Source organism: Penicillium hispanicum, assembly GCF_028827665.1.
Source record: "Penicillium hispanicum strain IBT 35686 chromosome Unknown utg000006l_segment0_segment0, whole genome shotgun sequence".
Classification (NCBI taxonomy): Eukaryota; Fungi; Ascomycota; class Eurotiomycetes; order Eurotiales; family Aspergillaceae; genus Penicillium; species Penicillium hispanicum.
Window position 1 is genome coordinate 3,295,420 of NW_026623198.1, and position 18,641 is coordinate 3,314,060.

The 18,641-nt window shown below is 55.2% G+C and overlaps 3 protein-coding genes across 3 annotated transcripts; 1 reads left to right on the forward strand and 2 right to left on the reverse strand.

Moving 5' to 3' along the window:
• Positions 1 to 11,490: 11,490 nt before the first annotated feature.
• Positions 11,491 to 13,107, forward strand: N7459_007578 (putative JmjC domain protein; the record flags this gene model as incomplete). Its single annotated transcript, XM_056946746.1, has 1 exon — positions 11,491 to 13,107. The coding sequence occupies one exon, from the start codon at positions 11,491 to 11,493 to the stop codon at positions 13,105 to 13,107; it is 1,617 nt and encodes a 538-aa protein (XP_056798745.1).
• Positions 13,108 to 13,294: 187 nt separating this feature from the next.
• N7459_007579 (uncharacterized protein) lies at positions 13,295 to 14,871 on the reverse strand (the record flags this gene model as incomplete). The annotated part of the gene is made up of 3 exons (XM_056946747.1): positions 13,295 to 13,495; positions 13,555 to 14,018; positions 14,091 to 14,871. The coding sequence occupies 3 exons, from the start codon at positions 14,869 to 14,871 to the stop codon at positions 13,295 to 13,297; spliced, it is 1,446 nt and encodes a 481-aa protein (XP_056798746.1).
• A 459-nt stretch (positions 14,872 to 15,330) lies between these two features.
• Positions 15,331 to 17,950, reverse strand: N7459_007580 (cell division control 45 family protein; the record flags this gene model as incomplete). Its single annotated transcript, XM_056946748.1, has 2 exons — positions 15,331 to 17,130; positions 17,183 to 17,950. The coding sequence occupies 2 exons, from the start codon at positions 17,948 to 17,950 to the stop codon at positions 15,331 to 15,333; spliced, it is 2,568 nt and encodes an 855-aa protein (XP_056798747.1).
• Positions 17,951 to 18,641: the final 691 nt, after the last annotated feature.

Sequence of the window (18,641 nt, forward strand, 5' to 3'; positions counted from 1 at the left end):
AAGACGTAAGAAAAAAAAAAGGTTCCCAGGGCCGCAAAGAGCCCCGCGCTGCGCAAACGATTCGAGGGCAGTCGGGAAATGAGAGGGGAACACAAAGTACCCGATGGTGCTTTTGACGCCCCCTTTTAGTTACCCCAGGTTAATGCGTCAGGGCTCGAAAGGTCGAAAGGGAGAGAATGCAATTGGTGAGCTGGTTTTTGTCGGAGCAAGGAGCGGTGGTGGAGGTTGTTTTAGGGCTTCAGCATTTCTCCCCCTGCGGTTGGAAATCCGATCGCCAATCCGATAAGGCAGGGTGGAAGATCTTCGAGATCAAGACGACGAGACAGTGGTAAGATGCGTTGACACCACGCTCTTTCAGACTGGGAGAGGAGCTCGGAGGATTTTCTATTTCACTCTGGACGCGGTGACGAACAAGAATGCCAGTGCCAAGCGCGAACTGAACGGGCTCAGAGGCGAGGGAGGAAAGGAGAGTTCAAGGGGGCAAGGGATCTATGAAGAATCCTCGGAGAGACGAAGGAGCAGTTGCGGGTGGGAGGAAAGGGAGGCATACGTGGGGGAAGGGGGATATTATATGAAGGTCGACGGGTGTCGACAGTGGATAGCTCCATCTATAGCGATCAGGCGCCAAAGAACCCAAAAAACCAAAAAACGTCAACCGTTCATGGGAATGGGAATTTCGGTTACAGCTAGACGCAGGATGCAGATGGCAGCAAACAACAAGTTGCGAAAGGCCTAAAGTCGGGTGTGGGGCTTGGGGGATTTTGGATTCTGATTTTCATTTTATCATTTTATTTTATTTTCTTTTCATGTTTTGGATTTTGGAATTTAATTTAATTTCCCTTTTGAATTTCGGGTGTGAATTTGATGTCCCCGTGTAATACATGATTCTATTGGCGCATCGGGACCATCCGACTCAGGGCCAAAGTGATACATCCCGTTAGGGATGAGCCAAACCCCCTAGACGGGATTCGTGACAACACCAACATATTTCTGGGGATAAAGAAAAAAATCCAAATGAAGAAACCGAGGAAATAAAAATGGATTCAAAGAAAAGCCCCATACCGCCTCTCTACAGAGTATAGGAGTAAAGGGGGGGGGGATCGAGAGAGGGGGGAGCGGATAGCAGCTGGAGGCAAGGAAAATAAAAATCCCAAGGGGGAAAAGACGACAGAAGGGAAATTGAGTGGAGCTGATGACCAACAGGAAGATCGACGGGAGAGTCAGTTGTAGCAGTGGTAGGGTGCACCATCGTCATCGTTGCCCAGAGCCAATGGAAACACTTCCGGGAAAGGGAGTTTGGGAAAGAACCCGATTGTCTGGGCGATGTCCACCCCCATTCCTCGATCAATCGGATCAGATCATTGGGAGATTGGGATTGCACCAAGTGTATCCATCCACCCGTTACTAGCTAGAATTCATTGGCCCAGTCTATACACCGGTGGAAAATCATCGTCATCCCACTCCAAAATGTTAGCTAGTTCACCCCCCCCCCCCCCCCCGGCTGATTCGACAGATCCGTTCTCCATCGATGGAAGACGAAATGGGCAAACGACACGGTTGCTGCATTTATGCCCGTACGACCTACGGTACGGACTATACAATGGTAACAACTGTCGTACTAGGTACTAACGGTACCTAGGTACTCACTAGACAGGATAGGTCAAGATCCGCCCTGACTCGGGCCCGGGGGAAAGGTTATGTATGGAGTCGGCTCCTAAAGAGAGGGTTGGCCCTTCCGGATGTTGTGACGCCTCAGGATCATCGGCTTTACAGGAGAGGATTTTTTTTTACTCCCGGAAGTCTGGGTTTAGTGTGGTTTAGTGAGATGATAGATCTCACCTCCACTGCCGTACTAATGACTGGAACCAAAGTACCCCCCATCACCGGGGCTATGTACTATCTAGCTACGCTGGGAGACGGGACACGAATTATATTAAGTTAAATCATTCCATAGCTCATGTCATAACCAGTATTAGGGGCCTCCGGGAGTGACAGAAGACGCTACTGCGCGATCGCGATGGAATGGTTCTCTGGCAGTGGTCCCTATCCCCTGAAATCCCATCAAACTCCAACCCGCAACCCGCATCGAGGATCACTGTTGTCATCCGGCACTATCGCTCCTCTGCCCCCGATCCACTCGGTGGTCACTGGTGTCGCGGAATAATGGACTCAGCCGCCTTGTCCACCCCGTCCACCCAGCCGGGCCCGCCTAGCAGACGGGAGATGAGGCGAACTCAGTTCGGGGGTGAAGGATCGTCTTCCCCGATGGGTGGAAGCCCGCTAGAACGGACTGAAAGAGCAGGTCGCCGACGAATCAGAAGCGTGACTCCGGGCCGCAACAAAGAAACCCGGTCGCAGGAGTCGTGGTGGAGCTTCGCTTTCTTTGTTCCTCGACCATGCCATGCACCGCGCCCAACCAGCAGCGTCATCAACCACAAACAATGGCCGGCGCGTGTTTTGCATTGATTTCGTTGGACTCGGCTCGGTTCCGCCACTCACCAGTCCAGCTCCCCGGCGCGGCGACCTTGCAGGACCATGGCAAGATGCGGTGTACCTCGTCCTGTCCACGTTCACCCGCCCAATCGGGAGGTATTCCCGAGGCGCCCATGGTTGGCGGGCGGTCTTGTCGGATCGAAAGAGGAAAAGAACAAAAGAAGCAAAGAAGAGGGACAGGAACCGTTGAGGGCCTGCCTATCATCCACGCCGCTGGGAAGACGGAGCCCGCTCATAGGGTCGGCCACGCAGAGCATCAGCGTATCCAAAGCGCTGGGTCGGTTTAGCGTGTCAGCCTCCCGGATCTCGAGTCGACGCTGCCCGCCTTCGAGAAGGATAATCATAACATCAATAGTAGGAAAATAGTAAGGCTGTCACGGAGAAAACGGCCGAGTCTGATTATTGAGACTAACCAACCGGGGGCCGGAAAAGGGGTGCGATGGACTTTGGGTGAGAACAAGGGGGAACACGGGGCCGCGCGATGATCGTCCTATCAACACCCTGGATTCGGTGCCAATACCAGTCCGTGCCGACTTCATGATGCTCTAGTATCTTTTTAGTCCTCGGGACCGGGGGAGGGCCATGAAGGTCTCAGCTGAGCTTCACCTAAATTCACCGACACTCTGGGCTTCGCCTCGAGAGTGGGGGGTGCGATCGCCCCTATTCCACATGGCCTAACTGCCTGGAGACTGTTTCCGCTCCGGAGGGTATTGATCAAGCAAATACGAAGCAGGGCAGGGAGTGATTATGATTCGCCCTGCTGTTATCTATTTGCGATCCTGGAGCAGCATCCTTCCCTGATGGACGCATTGCGAGTACAAATTTGCATCGTCGAACAAGTTCTGGCGACAGGGAAGCCATTCCTTCCACAGTGTATATCGCATCTATCGAAAAGTCGGTAAAGTGCCGACCCAGGAGGAGGGGCCAACGCGGCGGAGATCCAAGGGGCTGGAAAACTTTCTTGCAAGTGGGACCATTATATTGTATCACGGCCTTGTACAGGACGATACCCAGCCTTCTGTTCCGAAGATGTACGACAGAAAGGGGACATGCAGTGCTCTCTGCTGGCCACGCGAGAGGCCTCCAGGCGGGGGCTTTAGAGAAAAAGCCGGTGTGCGAGAGAGACCCACCGACGGTTCTACCACAAAAGCCCACGTCATTGCGCTTGGGCAGCGAACAGCTGCGGCCGGAGCCGCTTGAAGGTGAAACCAGCGGGTGAGGGTGAGGGTGAGGGTGTAGGTGAAGGTGAGAAGCAGGTTGAAGAGAGCACGTAGCGGCCGACTCACCGTAGACAAAAGATCGCTAGGGAATGGGCGCAGGTCTGCAACGTCCGGAAGATCAAAGGTTGTACAGACCGCAGCGGAGGTCCAAGTGTCGCAGATCTTCTCGAGAGCAAACAAAGTCATCTCCACCCATCGATCGTCTTCGAGTCATCCTCCGAGTCCGAAGAGCTTCAGTTGCCAACTCGTAAACGGTGGTATTGGCCCTGGCGTGGGAACCAGTCACCACTGGCGGTTGTTCCCCGGGAGATTGTCGGGCAGACGGCGTTGACAAATCCTTCCATGCAAGAAATGCATGGAAGACGCCATGCATCCATGACCGGACGTGAAGGATTTTGACAGCTCGGGGAGCTGTTTCGAGGAAAGGGGGGAAAGACCCGAGCGATGTAGCGGTGACAGCAGCAACAAAGCATCTTTCATGCCATGCATCACGCGACGCTTCAACGTCGTGTCTGCTTCGACGTCCACTCGGAACTGTACGGAAGGGCTCAGGCCGGAAAGTTACAAGGAGCCCAACGGGCAGTTGTGGATGGAATCGGCTCTGGGCATGAAACGAACTAGGGTCCTCGGTTCCCTCAGACCCAACCTCCGTGTCGATCGGGAGCGTTGAGCTTGATTCCCGTTAGAGCTGCAAGGCGAGCGATCCATGCTTCCCCCCGGTGGGGGGCAGAAAGAGACCCTGGCATGCGAAGCGACCTGTACCTGGAAGGAATCAGTCCCCGAGTGCAGAGCCGGTGGAGATGTAGCCTCACCACCCGGGTGAAAGGGTTGACAGCGGTGAAGTGCTTGGCTGCAGGGTGAAGCAGTGGTGTGGTGATGACGGCAGATGCAAATTCCCCTTGGAGCATCGTCTTCCCCCGACTTCTCGATCAGGACCTCAGCCAGCCAGTATCATCAACTGAGATGCGTTGCAACCGCCCCGCCATTTGCGTCTGCACCGCCGGTAGCCGGAGAGCTCGTCCCATCCACAATCCATGGATATCTCAGCTGATCATTGCGGATTGAACTAGAGCTGCGTATGTAGCCCATATCGATATTCCGACCTCAGCGATTCTTCTTGCCCAAGGGGACGGCAAAAGACGGTGAGTGTCGGTCAACAATGTCGCCTGGAGTGGTTACGCAACGAGATGAACTGTATTCTGGGCTCTCGTCTGTGGTCCGCGGACTCGTCTACAACTCTCCACGAGGCTATGATCTCTCGAGGCATGCCTGTACGAAGGATAGACTCGCCCCGGCGTCTTGGAGCAAATCCTCCAAACCTAGCATCAAGCATCGTACCGCCCGTGCGAAGGATCCCCCCGATCGGTGCATTCTTCGATATGCGCTACTTCCCTTCATTCCGCTGCAACCGCGCCTGGATTACCTCATATTGCCCTCAAATCACCCAACGCTCAGGGCAACGCCAAAAGAAAAGGGGAGCTAGCAAGGGGGCGAGCGTGCTCTCGGTGAATCCCGCGCCGTTTCGTTTCTTTTGACGGGTACACCAAGTCCAGCGCAACCTGACACAACCATTACACTGGGATCGTCGGTCATAAGCCTCGCTGGTTGTCGGGCTTGACAGTTGCATGGGGCAGGACGTGAAGTATACTGGTGTACCGCCCGGCACGATTTGGCGTCCAGGGGAGACCGGAAATGATATCCGGGGTCTCAATCGCCCATAGATGTACGGCTTGGGGAGTGTGTCCAGTCGTTGGTTCATTTCCCCTAGGTTCGTTTCCCGGCTATGTTGGTACATAGCAGGTGGGTTCTGGGATCACTTTCTCGGGGTGCCGACTGTACCGTCAGAACGGGCCCCCATTCCAGCACGGTGACACCATCATCCGGGGAGACGAAAAAAGGAGAGAAATCATGTTATCAAGGGTCCACGGCGTGTATGCATCCTCCCCGAGATTGTGCGGAACTGAGGCCGTGTACAATTCCCTCCCACGAAGTATGCAGGAGGTCGACCGCAAGCCATTTCCATTCCTAGGTTTTCAGGCCAATCGGGAGATCCAGGGGAACCAGGGAAAGCACACCTCGCTCTCGATCGCGACAGCTCAATTCGGGGCCCAGACTAAGAGGGATGGACTAGACGTTGTCCCAGTCTGTGGGGCCAATCATACGTCCCTTTGCGATCTGTTCTCTGGGCGCGACGTAACTTCCCGCTCTTCCCGATCGATCGCGACGTCGAAGTCTATCGGGTTGCTTATTCTCGTCCTTGCCGCAGTGTGGTTGCGCAAGGTGCTGCTCGAGCGCCCTTGGTGGCATGGTTGTGATCGAGACCGGGAAGATACGTGTTGCCTGGTCATGAAGTTGTCAGTCGAGAGGCTGAGTGGATTGAAAAGATCTTTTCTTCTGGAGAGTACCAGGCGCCACGCTTGGAACAGCCGTGTTGATGCTGGGTGATTCCTGGAGCTTCCTGGACAGCCGCGTACTTTGGCAAGGGACGCATGTCGATCCATAGTGGACTATCTCAGCTCCAATCTTCATACTCCGTAGGTACCTGTATACACCCATGGTTCCTACCACCACTAGCTGCGGCTGTACCACGGATCAAGAATACGTCGGAAACCAAACCCGCGATCCGCGCACCAATCAATGCCCGCCGAGGCCCACGATGCTTCTTCTCGTCTTAGACCTATACAGGTAAGTCTCGACACTCCGTGTTCCCGTTTCATCTCGCAAGTCTCCCCGAACCAACGGGAATCCACCAAACGCCCCATCGGAATGCAGGATCCGGTGCCGCGGTGGCGGGTAAGAAGCCCCGGGCGTGCTGTGAGTGGCTGCAATCCATGAGCACTAAATACCCAAGTCCCGACTATTGAATCGGCCTTCGATCATGTGAGTGCCCTCGCCACATTCCTGCTTTCGGGGAATCATCTTGCGCCTCGAGGGTGTGGCGCCGAAGGATCGGCCGTTCAGCTGCGGTGGTCGGTGGACTTTTGTTTTCTTGGCTTCTCGTCGGCGGATCGCCGCCTCCGTGCTCCCGACACCTTCCTACGTGATATCTGAGTCCCTGTCGAACGACGGTACTTTCGCGCCCCATCGCGTACTTTGGCTGCGCTATTTTCGAAACTCGATCCTTCTGCGGCGCGGGGGGAAGTGACAGAAGTGACAGTGACAGCATCCCACGCCCCCAAGACGGAAAAGATGTTCGTTGATCTTGCGGTTCAGCTGATGGATCCAATCGCCCCTGCATATACACAGACTTGCTCCCTCTCTGATCGCGATGGGTGCAGTTTACTCATCGTACGTCTGTCCCGCGCCGGGGGCCAAGGGATTCCCTCGTGAGGCTGCTTTGTCCTGAAAAGGCGAATATTCCCTGCTCGGTGACGCTGGGCGTGGGGTGTGTCGTCCACTGTTGGCGTCGGACAAGGCCGTCGACTGAGATCAAGATATCGAGGTGCCGAAGTTGCCGACGGATTCCTCCGGTATAGCTGAACATTGACAAGCCATCATTGGGTCCACCCTCCCAAAGCGGTCTGATCGGCAACCTTGATAGTGTTTCGTCCTGAACTTGGAGATCAGTGATGGCTCAAGCTGTTGCGATCTATTGAAGGAAATGCTTCGACCGAGCGCCATCGAATAGAATCCATTGGATAAGTGTCTTGATCATCAGAATGGGACCATCGGTACATGCGCACATCATCCAGTGCATGCGTTGACACCACCCCTCTCAAGTCAGGTCCCAGCATATCACTCACATAGTCCAGTTGATCGAACTATTGGAATCCAATCGCCCGCGCAGAAGTACCTCCACCCCCAGACTGTACTTTTGGATGTATCCCAGGATGCAGGCTGAAGATGGGATCGACTCTGACATGCACGCCACCGATGTGACAGTCCATCTCGATTATCGCCGCTTGGACGGCCGAGTGGTTGCACCGTCTCGATGCCCTTTCGGATCAGGGATTTCAAATCCTCGACACGGTTCATGAGCTGTTGACTCCTCACACCCTCACCCGGGTCTTGGTATTGCTTGCTGAAGCTTGGTGCACATCACCCAGAATTCATCCGAGAAGGAACTGCGGCTCCATTTGCTCGCCGTGTCTATCCTCACTCGCCGTAGTCCATCCTGCGTCGGTACTTGAAACCCTGCCAGAATAGACATATTCTTTGAATCCTCCCCCTTCGAGGCATTCCGATCTCTGCGTAGATCGTACGATCATGTCGGTTGCCATTCAAGATTGGAAGCAGACAACTCGTAGTGCCCGGACACACACAGAGGAACCCTGGAGATGCGTCGACCTCTGCGGACGAGGTTCTCAATCTCTCTTCCCCAATCTGATCATCACACCCAATCCGAATCCTACTGACCCGCCCATCGATCGGCAATTCGCCTTCATCTGCACCGGATCAGCTCCCATCAGTGATCCCCACTCATCCCCACCATCTGCGTCCCCTCAACAGATCAATCTCGAAGTCATCACCCAAGATTCGACGACGGTCTGGCCCATGCATCCCGGCAAATAAGAACACCCCCGTGCAGCCTCCGATTGGCCACCGCCGCAGTTCTGCGAGGGGTCGCCGCGCGCGAAGCGATCTAGCAAAAGTACACTCGCCAATCGGGTATCGACGGAGCCGAGTCTTGCCTGCCCTCCTGGGTCGCGGCTCGTCCCTGCGATATCCCGCCACCATCGAACCTAATCGCCCCAGGCACGGCATCGGCGACGCTGTCTCGCGTTTACTCCGGTGGCGGTACACAGGAGGTACCTTGGTACCTTGGTCTGTCAGTACTTGTGTATGTCCAAGTATCCACGGCGTGGGGCCGAGCCTCAATGCAAGCATGACAGCAAGCGAAATGGAGATCGGACGCCTCCGACGTCAAGGGCTGCATGCGTAGCGAGCGAAGGAGTGCCCGCACTCGACGCAATCAACGTTGGTACTTATGTATGTACATACATATATGTACCTGACAACAGTGGTCGGAAACAAGGATGCGAAGTCTCTCTGAACAAATAGACTCCGGCGCGGGTCATTGGTCGACCGGGTGCTCGACTCGTCGATCCAGCAGCCGCGACGGCACCATGCAGCCTCGACAGGGGCAGTCTCATAGGGCTAACACGAATAGGCGGGATTATGAGCAGGATTCCAAATCTATGGTGGCAGGGATTGAACGGGAAGAGTGGCAAGGTGCGGGAAGACGCTGGCTGCTCTCATTGAGCGCTGTTGGCACTAGACGCAACTAGGTATATTGGCTCCCTAGAGGTAGTGGTGCTGGAGCCATTAGCTGCATTGTGGATTCACCTGCCTCACTCGGTTGCAACAAGCATGTTGGTCGTCCTTGTTGAGCTTGTGTTACGGTCCATGCAGAAAGATATTCAAATAACGGTCTCTTGGTTGCTTGTATATGATCGGCAGATATACCAGTTAGAAAAGCAATGCTTCGGTACCCAAAAGCAAAAAGAAGGCTTGATACATATGGGAATTGTAAGACAGCCTGAGTGCATTGACTCGAGTGTGCCATATGTCCTCTTGTGCTGGCCCCTTTTCAAAATGTGGACCATGGTATGGTGGAGGCTGTCGGTTGCTTTAGAGAGGGAGAGGGAGGGATGGCAGGAGAAGAAGATGAGAGAGTGAGAGAAGAGCGACAAAGAGAGAAAGTTATTTACAGCGTGGACGATGGTCTGCCTGAGGGGTGAAGGCGCGCCTTCAGGCATCCACATGAATTAGAAGTAGAACTCGATTTCGAGCTGAAGATATACGCTTATTGAATACTCCTTGTGTGGGTCGAATACTGAGAGATCCAGTATTGGGACTGGGATTTGCAAGTTAACTGTTTTGCCTATCTTGTCAAAGCACTTTCATATAGATTATCAATCCTATGCTGGGTGTTGATTCCTGCGCCGGTTTTCCTGTTTCCTCCTTTCTACCTAAGACTGCTGGCATCCATTCCTTGGCAGTTTAGCTCATTCCTCCCGTCTTCCGACCAAACATTTATAGTTGTACTATATATTTACTTAATATTGCGATAGGACCTTACCAAGGAGCTAAACTCAATAGGAAATAGAAATAGAAACATCTTACCACACCCATCTTTGTCTCCCTTATACTCTAATAAGGAAGAGGAATATAATCCAACCTTAGATCAAGGCGCTTCTCCTATCGGCAATTCTGCCTTAGCGTATGAGTTATCATACAGCCGCCTAACACCCTAGAAGCGATAATAGATGGCGTCCTGGAGCTATATAAGATATGAAATTGGCTTCTTCTCTTACTCCAAGGTAGCGCCTCCGAAGCTCGAAGAATATGCTTCTTTTGTCAAAGCATTTTTTTTTGATACATCAAAATTCCATAGGCTACGTCCAATCATCTACCCGGGAAATACTTTGACCGCCTAGCCAGTCAAGGTGACATAAAAACAGTATAGGCTGACTGATCTGGGTGTTTTGATACCCGGGCTTTGAAGAAGAAGCGGCAGCCACAGAGCTGGGCGGTGGTCACGGTAGTAACAGTGACGACCATGAGACCGCAGAGGTTAAATTGGATGCTCATTTCTACCGTGTGGCTTGGCGCACCAAGTGCCTCCAGTAGTTCTTTCCGGTGCAATCAAGCGGGCTGGTGTAGCATATTTTGGGTAGATAGAGAGTTCGGTGTCCCTATATCTTCTCCCTGGAGGATATGAGGAAGCTTTCTCACCACCTCGGTGCTCTCAAACTATCATTCGGTCATAAATTCCTTAATGTTGTTTTCTTTCCCACGTACCTACCGAGCCTCGAGAACCAGCCGCTTCACGTACCGGGTTTTCATTCGTCGTACTTGACCGAGTTGAATTCCGCGTGCAGGGTGGTGAAGAGAACGTTGGGGTCATCGTAGCCGAATTTCCAGAAAGGCCAATCCCACTCCCGGTCAAAAATGGGGCCGGGTCGAGGCACATGAGCCTCTAGATGGCTCTCTATCGTTGGAGGCTTATACCACTCGTCCATGGAGATTTCGTTGGATGTGATGATTTCCGATGTTTATGCGCCAACTTCAGGTCAGGATAGGAGGGAACCCGACCAATTGGAATCAAGGAGATGTCTATATTGCCATCCCGCCCAATCTGCCAATTTAAGGGGCGTACGCTTAACTAATTATAATCTATAGCTATTAACACAGTTTTCCATATACTCATTTCTGCGTGCATATATCCATGGATGGGTATATACCTCATGTGATTCATATCGGGCACTGGCTCGTAGGTACAGCATAAATTGAACCAGAATTCCTAGCAGACTTGATGATTTCCAGTTCTTTAGTCAATCCTTATATTCTGTTTATTTAATTAACTCACCTAATTCTTCTCTTTTTGGCCAAGCACACTCTCCTGTCTATCATCATCCCCTATCCCCTGCCACAGTTTAACACTGGGAGGTTTCGGCGTGTAGAAGATGTGAAACAATCAAAACAGTTCGCCGTCATCGATATATTCAAACAAAGCCCCACCTGGGCAGAAGCGTATTTCCATGAATTCGTTAGAAAACGAGGGAAATGAAACACGGTGACATCGATAGAGTGTTTAGAATGGAATATTAAGCCTATATAGCTCCGAGCTTAGATCGATAAATTCTCGTTGGAATCCATCAGTGGAAAATTGCAAAGGTGGAAAGCACTTGAGCGGGCAAAACTTCACTTGTAGTTGTCACCCACCACCGCACAATTTTCAGAAGTGACGACACCAAGTCAAGGCTCCTCTCCGCCAACTATCCTACCACACGGGACTCCAGATGTCTTACATCAGTTGTCTCTGCACGCAGCCATGAGCCTCGCCTCTGTCGTCGGCGACGCCCTGTCCGCCATCGCCAAGCCAACCTCCGATGACCCCATCCGCCAATGCAGCAACCAGCTCCAAGACCTCCTCTTCCACACCACCGACAAGGCCCTCGAGCTCGCCGACGCGAAACTACGCGTCTTCCCTTTCAAAGATGTGCAGCCCTGCTGGCGCCGCCTCTACACGGACGCGTCGATCGTGAAGTCGTGCCTCGTCATCATTCGGAACTGCGATCTCAGCCAGCAGGCGAAACAAGCTGCGGATCACAAGCTTGACGTGCAGAAACTCATCGCCGAAGTCAAAGATGCCAGCGCAGATGTTCAAGTCAGCGCACAAGCTGCTTGGCTGCCGGACGCCATCCACGTCCTCGACAAAGCCTTGATTATGACGGGCGCGCCGTCGCGGGAGACGCTCGTCGAGTCTCTGCTATCGGCGCTGCAAGCTGCAACAGAGGCTACCAATGACACCTCCAGCTCCCCTAAACCTGCCTCGAAGCGCCGAAAGCTCTCGCCGCCTCTTTTCCCTCCGAATTCTTTGCCCGAGCCCCGCCTGGAGTATCCCGTCCCGCGCGTTTCGGAGCCATCGTTCGACTCGATCGATGATCATATACGGCACGTCCGCACGCCCCTTGTGATACAAAGTGCGCTAGACCACTGGCCTGCATTGTCAACGCGCCCTTGGACCTCCCGCGACTACTGGTGGAAGCGCACATTCAATGGCCGCCGACTGGTCCCTGTCGAGGTGGGCCGATCATACACAGACGAAGGCTGGGGACAGAAGATCATGGAGTTCAGAGAGTTCGCCGACAAGTATATCTGGCCCGGCCAGTTCAGCCCAAGTGACACAGGCGATCCCACTACGGCCGAAGGCGCCGGAGAGACGGGGTACATGGCACAACATGACCTCCTCACGCAGATCCCGGCCTTGCGCAACGACATCAGCGTTCCGGATTTCTGCTACATCGACCCGCCAGGCCCGGAACCAGGCACGCCCGTGTATCTGAGCAAGCAGCGCGAGCGCGACGCGGCGAAGCCCCAGACCTCCGCGCAACAGCCCGCCTCGCAACCTGCCAATCCGGCCTCGCCGTCCACGGAGCCCGAGTCGCCTCCTGGGGCAGAGGAAGATGCGTCTGCTGGCTCCGTCATGGGCCTGCCCGCCGACCCGGTCATCAATACCTGGATCGGTCCGTCGTGGACCATCTCACCGCTCCATCACGATCCCTACCACAACATCCTCGTGCAGGTGGTGGGGACCAAGTACATCCGCCTCTACTCACCGCATACGCCGGCGGCGCAGATCCATCCGCGGGGTCAGGAGTGGGTGGCGTCCAGCGAGAAGGGCGTGCATGCGCAGGCCCCGTCATCGGAGACGGAGCCTACCAAGAAGCTCATCGACATGTCCAATACCTCCAAGGTGGACGTTGCCGCCATTGAACTCTCACCGGCGGAATCCGAGCACTGGGAGGAACTCTGGCCGGGCTTTATGCAGGCGGAATATGTCGAGACCGTGCTGCATGAGGGCGAGTGTTTGTACATCCCCGTTGGGTGGTGGCACTACGTGCGCGGGCTACGAGCCGGCATCAGCGTCAGCTTCTGGTGGGGATAGAGAGCAATCGGCGACTTCGAATGATATGAAACGAATCCATGTGTCTACGTGTTATGCCTCGATGTACCTGTACTACTAGATACCATGCGACGCCTGCCAACGATGGGCGCCGCCCGCTGTATATCATTCATAGCGTTGAGATCTGCGTACCCCGTCGACCGCATCTACACTTGTATATACACCAGGCCTACGCCCACCCTTCCACCAGCTCACAAAGCGTCGCCTCGCCACCCACGTTCCCAGGAAACACAACGAAAGGCACACCGCGATGCCGCGAGGTCGGCTCCTCGCACCGCCACAGCGGCACACCAGGCGCCGCCTGCCCGACAATCGTGGCCCGTTTCACATTCAACCCCTTCGTCGCCGCATCAGACGAGGTAATCCCGCCCTACCAGAGCATTAGCATCAACGCCGGAAACGACTCCGTTGACCATCAACACAACGTACCTTGGCTATAATATACCGCGGCCGCACCTCGATGCGCAGCAGCACCCCCACCAGCGCCTCAGCAACGACCGAGCCAATCTTCAACGAGGACAGCTCGTCCGCGCCCGTGATGAGCTTCCGGCTCGTCATGACGAGCGTGTCCTCGCCAGCCCGGAGACAAGACTCCGCCCGCGTGGCGACATCTGCCACAGTCCGCGCTGCTGTCTCGGGCGACGCGATTAGATCCTCGACTTGGATTTCGATGACGGCGAGTTTGCCCGCTGCGCCGCGGCGGTCGGTGAGGACGTTCAGCTGGGCAGTGGTCTTGGGCACGTACGAGCCTGCGAGGACGAGGCCGCCTGTCTGTCGCGGGGAGGGGAGACGGAGCTGCGCCGCGGTGATGGGGGCTTTGGAGCGGATGCCGAGCCTGGTTGAGACGAAGGCCGCGCCTGTGCGGCACAGGAAGTGTTTTCCCTGGGACTCGGCTGTATGGATTCATGGAATTAGTATGCGGTATCACCCCCACGTAAACTGTTTGCCGCTATCCTTGAACGCACCTAGTAACAGGCCAGCCACGAAGACGTGCATGTCGGATTCCGCGGCCGCGTTGACGATCACCACGGCGCCAGCCGGCGTGGCCAGGAGCGTGTCGCAGACAGCGCGAGGTCCGCCGCGGCGCATCTCGTCGATGGTCACGGAGCACAGCTGGCTGGCCGCGAACCGGCCGGGGGCCTTCTCCAGCACATAGTCCCGCAGATTTGAGCTCTGGTAGCCGAAGGTGGCATCCTGCGCGAACGGGGTGGCGCCCGCGGGGACGAGTTTGTCGCCTTCCGCGACGTAGTGCACGTCGTCGATGGTGAAGCGGCCGCCCTGGAAGAAGAATGGAGCGAGGACGAGGGCGTCTGCGGGACCGAGCACGGATTGCGCGACGTCGGGCTCGAGCGGGAAGTGGCCACGGAGAGTGCTGTCGCCGCGGAGGACGACGTCGACTTTGTTGCCAGTGGACCTGGCTGCTTCAGAGACGTTCTCGCAGATGGTTCGGATGAGGCGCTCGGCGTCGGTGGGTGGCAGCGCGCGTGAGTTGGTGAGGATGAAGAAGCCGGGGGACTCGGTTTGGAACTCGGTGATCAAGGTGGGGATGTCCCAGACGGTCAATACGGAGATGTCATGGCAGGTCTGGGTGCCGGTGGGATCATCATCGAGCACCACGAGACGGTTGATGGGAGATGTGGCGAGGATCTGGGAGATTTGGTCTTGGGCGTCGGAGGGATATTCGGGAGGTAGCTGGGCGAGGGTGGCCTCGCGTGGGAGAGGAGGATATTGCTTTGGTTGGGACATGTTGATAAATGAAATCCCAGTTCAATTGGTGTCACCAACAGTCTATTAAAGACATCGCAGCCCGTGGAAGACGCGGTCATCGGAAATTGCGCGGGGATGCGGGGAGGCCAAGTCGGAGAGAAGGCCGATGCAAATAGATTCATTGGGGAAGTTGGATATGGTTACGAAACAGCTATGTAGATGACAGCGGCAGATGGATAAAGACAATAACACCACACAACGCCAGGGCCCAGTGCAGAGACGTCAGATGCAAGATGCAAGGATGAACATGACGACAGACGTGAATGCAACGGGGGAGAGAAATGCATGCACCGGTCATGGATCGTAGAGCCCTCTTCCACCAGAGTCCCGTTCCCTCGCCATCCGAATCCCAGCTCCTCCCTCCCATGCCTCGAAACGCGTAAACAGTGATGTCAGGTCGTAGACTGCGTGAATGAGTGGTTTGGTGAGATCAGCGTATTAGCCCACCACGCTGCGGAAGCTGAGTGCTTCCAGGAAGCCGCCGAGGTCATCCTTTTGCACCTCGACGACACAGTGGTCGAAACTGTCGATGCGGACGCGCGCACTGGTCTCTTGAACCACTTCCTGGAAGGCGATGCCAAATCGATTGCGCAACAGGTGTTTCTTGCTGTGGGGATCTTCTTCGTCTTCGGATTCCGACTCGGATGAGGACTCGGACTCCTCGGAGTCTTCCTCACCATCGTCATCTTCTCGCTCGGCACGCTCCGCGGCACGTTGGGCGCGTCGCTCTTCTCGCTCCTTCTGCTTCTTCTCCTTGACTTCCTTCTTCTTGCGTCGCTCTTCCTGCCGCTTGGACATGGCGGCAAAGTCAATCACGCCGCCCCCACCACCTGTACCAACCACTACGTAAAGATCACGGTCCTCGTCAAGCCCGGCGAGAACGAGGGGAGTGCCAGCGGCCCGCTTCTTGCCAATCTTGACCGAATCGCCTCGCTCGCGCTCCTGGACCCGGATTGCCTCGGCGATCCAGAGAGCCAGCTTTGTCAGAGCGCCTGGGTTGGTGAACAGCTTCACATCGGGCCCATCTTTGACAACCGCGATCCGAAATGCCCGAAGGTGCCGGATTTGATGCTTAGAAAGCAGCGACGTTCCAGTGCGGAGGATTGCACGATGAAGATGCTGCGCCAAGGGCAATGCCTCCATCAGGAGAGTAGGCGACTCCGACGTCAGGGAGAGAGCATCGTATGCACTCCAGAACCGCGGTAGAAGACTTGCCAGATCCGACTCGCCAGAGCCGCCGCCGTTCTCAAGATCGTCGTTTGAGCCTCGCGCCCGTGGCAGACGTTTGACGTCCCACGATGGAGACGTCTCGTGGGGTCCAACTTCAAGCATCGCGCCCAGAATGACACCAACATCAGTCGCAGAAAGACAAGCCTTCCACCCCCAACAACGAACAAAGCCCCAACCTTCACGAGAACTGACCTGCCCAGACGGTTCTGGAGGGACGAGGCCGTCCAGGCCATACATGGGAGCATATTTGAGCAGTCGTCCTCGTAGAACCCGTTTAAGTTCCATGTCCATATGCGTGTAGTATTGGTGACACTGGGTAAGACTGATGCCCATCTTGGCTAGAAGCTTGTGAAGTCGTTTGCGACCATTTTCCGTCCAGACGTGAAGCCTCGGGGCCAAATAAGGACTGTGCAGCATGCTCTCGTACAGAGACCAGTGCCGCACCAGCAAGAAACGCGGTTCTGGGGAGAGACGAATTGATGTGTCAGTAGGAGACCGAGCAGTGGTTGGGATGACCCCGTTGATCTCTCCTCTGATATCTCGATCCCGCTCGAAAGGATCGGGTGGGTTGAGACGGTGAACCTCATCCCGGAGGATCTGGCGAATATGCTCTCCACGTTGCCCACCCCAGCCTGCAGATCCTCCCGATTCCGATGTGTTTGAAATGCCCACGCCGGTCATTGTTCGGCCGCTGAGTTCCAGACTAGACACGCCGACAATCGCGAGCCACAGAAGGTCATTGTCTTCGCGACCAAGTTCTGATGCGAGAGAGTAAACTAGCGAACAGATGGGCTCCGAGTAGGATGTTCCAGAAGAGTAGTACGTTTGGAGGATCCCTTCGTGCTTCTTCTTGAGCCGAACCAAACGTCGTTTCAAAGACTTCGTGGACGGCTGCTTGGGTTCTGCAGGTGACGGTGAATCCGACGTAGGTGTTGCGGAGCGTGAGGAATTGGACGAATTGATCGCAGTCCCTCTCCGACGAGTGGGAGACGAGACTAATGAAGAGCCCTGCGACACACGTTAAGTACTTGTTGGGATCAATACCACGGGCTGGGCCTACCGAGTTGCTGCGCTTTCGTTGACGAGGAGGCTCATCATCCGCATCTGACTCGTCTTCGTCTTCACGCCCCGACCATGACTTGCGTTTCTTAGAACCAGGCTGCGCCTCGTCGTCGTCGTCACGGTCATCAATTGAACCATCGTCACTCGCGTCATCCTCATCTACCTCGGGCATTTCCAAGAGTGCATAGTATGCTTCCCGTTCATTGCTGAGCTCCTCCTCGATGTCCCCGTCGTCGAACACGATAATGCCGCCGCTTTTTGACGCGTACGAAGGGGTGATGCACCCTTTTTCCACCCCACGACCGCGCCTTCGCGCGTTGACATCGATTTCCGCCATTGCCTGACCGAGATCGGCCTGTCCGCCGAAGACGTTGCCCAGGTTCCACGGCCGGCGCGCGTCAAACACCCAGATCTCAACGCCACCCATATCCTCCATCTCGTCCTCTGGGTTGTTCAGAGCCAGGATTTCCGTGAGGTCGACCAGTCCGCCGACACCGAGACACACCACTACACCTCCGCTGCCGCCATTCGTGGTCTGCATGGGCCGGACCAATTCCTCCCCCGCGCGCGCCAAGTCGCCATATCCGGCCACGGGCTGGATCTTGTGGGGGATGTAGTCGCGTTTTAGCAGAGCCGTCAGAATCCGGCACGCACACAGCGCGTCCGGCTCGAGGGCGACGAGGATCAGGACCGGCGGGGAGAGCGGGTGGTGAGATCGGAGGAGTTGGAGGTATAGGTGGGAGATGAGCTGCCGCGGTAGATACATGGCCAGCTAAGGTGGAAAATTAGAGATGCATGCGAGCATGAAGAATATAAGAATAGAGACACAACAAGGGGGGATCGAGGCTGGAGACCAGTGCAGTTCGCAGGGCACCTTGCAGGTCCAGATTATCCAGTTTGGGGGAAAAGCGGGCATCGCGCGACGCGTCGGGCACGTGCCCTGGGATTCCATTCGTCGCCTCGACAAAGCCGGGCATTCGCAGCCCTTCAATGCCACGGCGTGGAGTTCGAGGTGTGTATTTTCCGCTGCTTTCCACTGAAAAATCTGGTGGCATCGAATTATCACTCGAAGACCGTAATCGTAACCAATCTGTGTTCATGGACCGCGAAGCCGCTTGTGACGTAGTACGGTTTTCGGCAGGCCGCGTCTATACACTAGATTAATTATCCTGACCAGTTTCCGGTGAACTAGAAGTAGTTGATACAGTTCCTGGGGCTCAATTGAAGTAAGAGATTGCTTGTGGAGGCTATAATGTGCTCTCTAGCAACACCCATAATTTGACTCGATGGCCACTATTCACACATCCACCCGTCGCTGCACTATTATAACTAAGAAATTAGCGGGATTTGGTACCTTGCCTCCCACCTGGATACTATCAGAGCCAACAAGTCGCACCCCAGGCAATAGACATGGACGGAACATAGATTGGTTTACTCCCTTGGACCGAGAATTACTA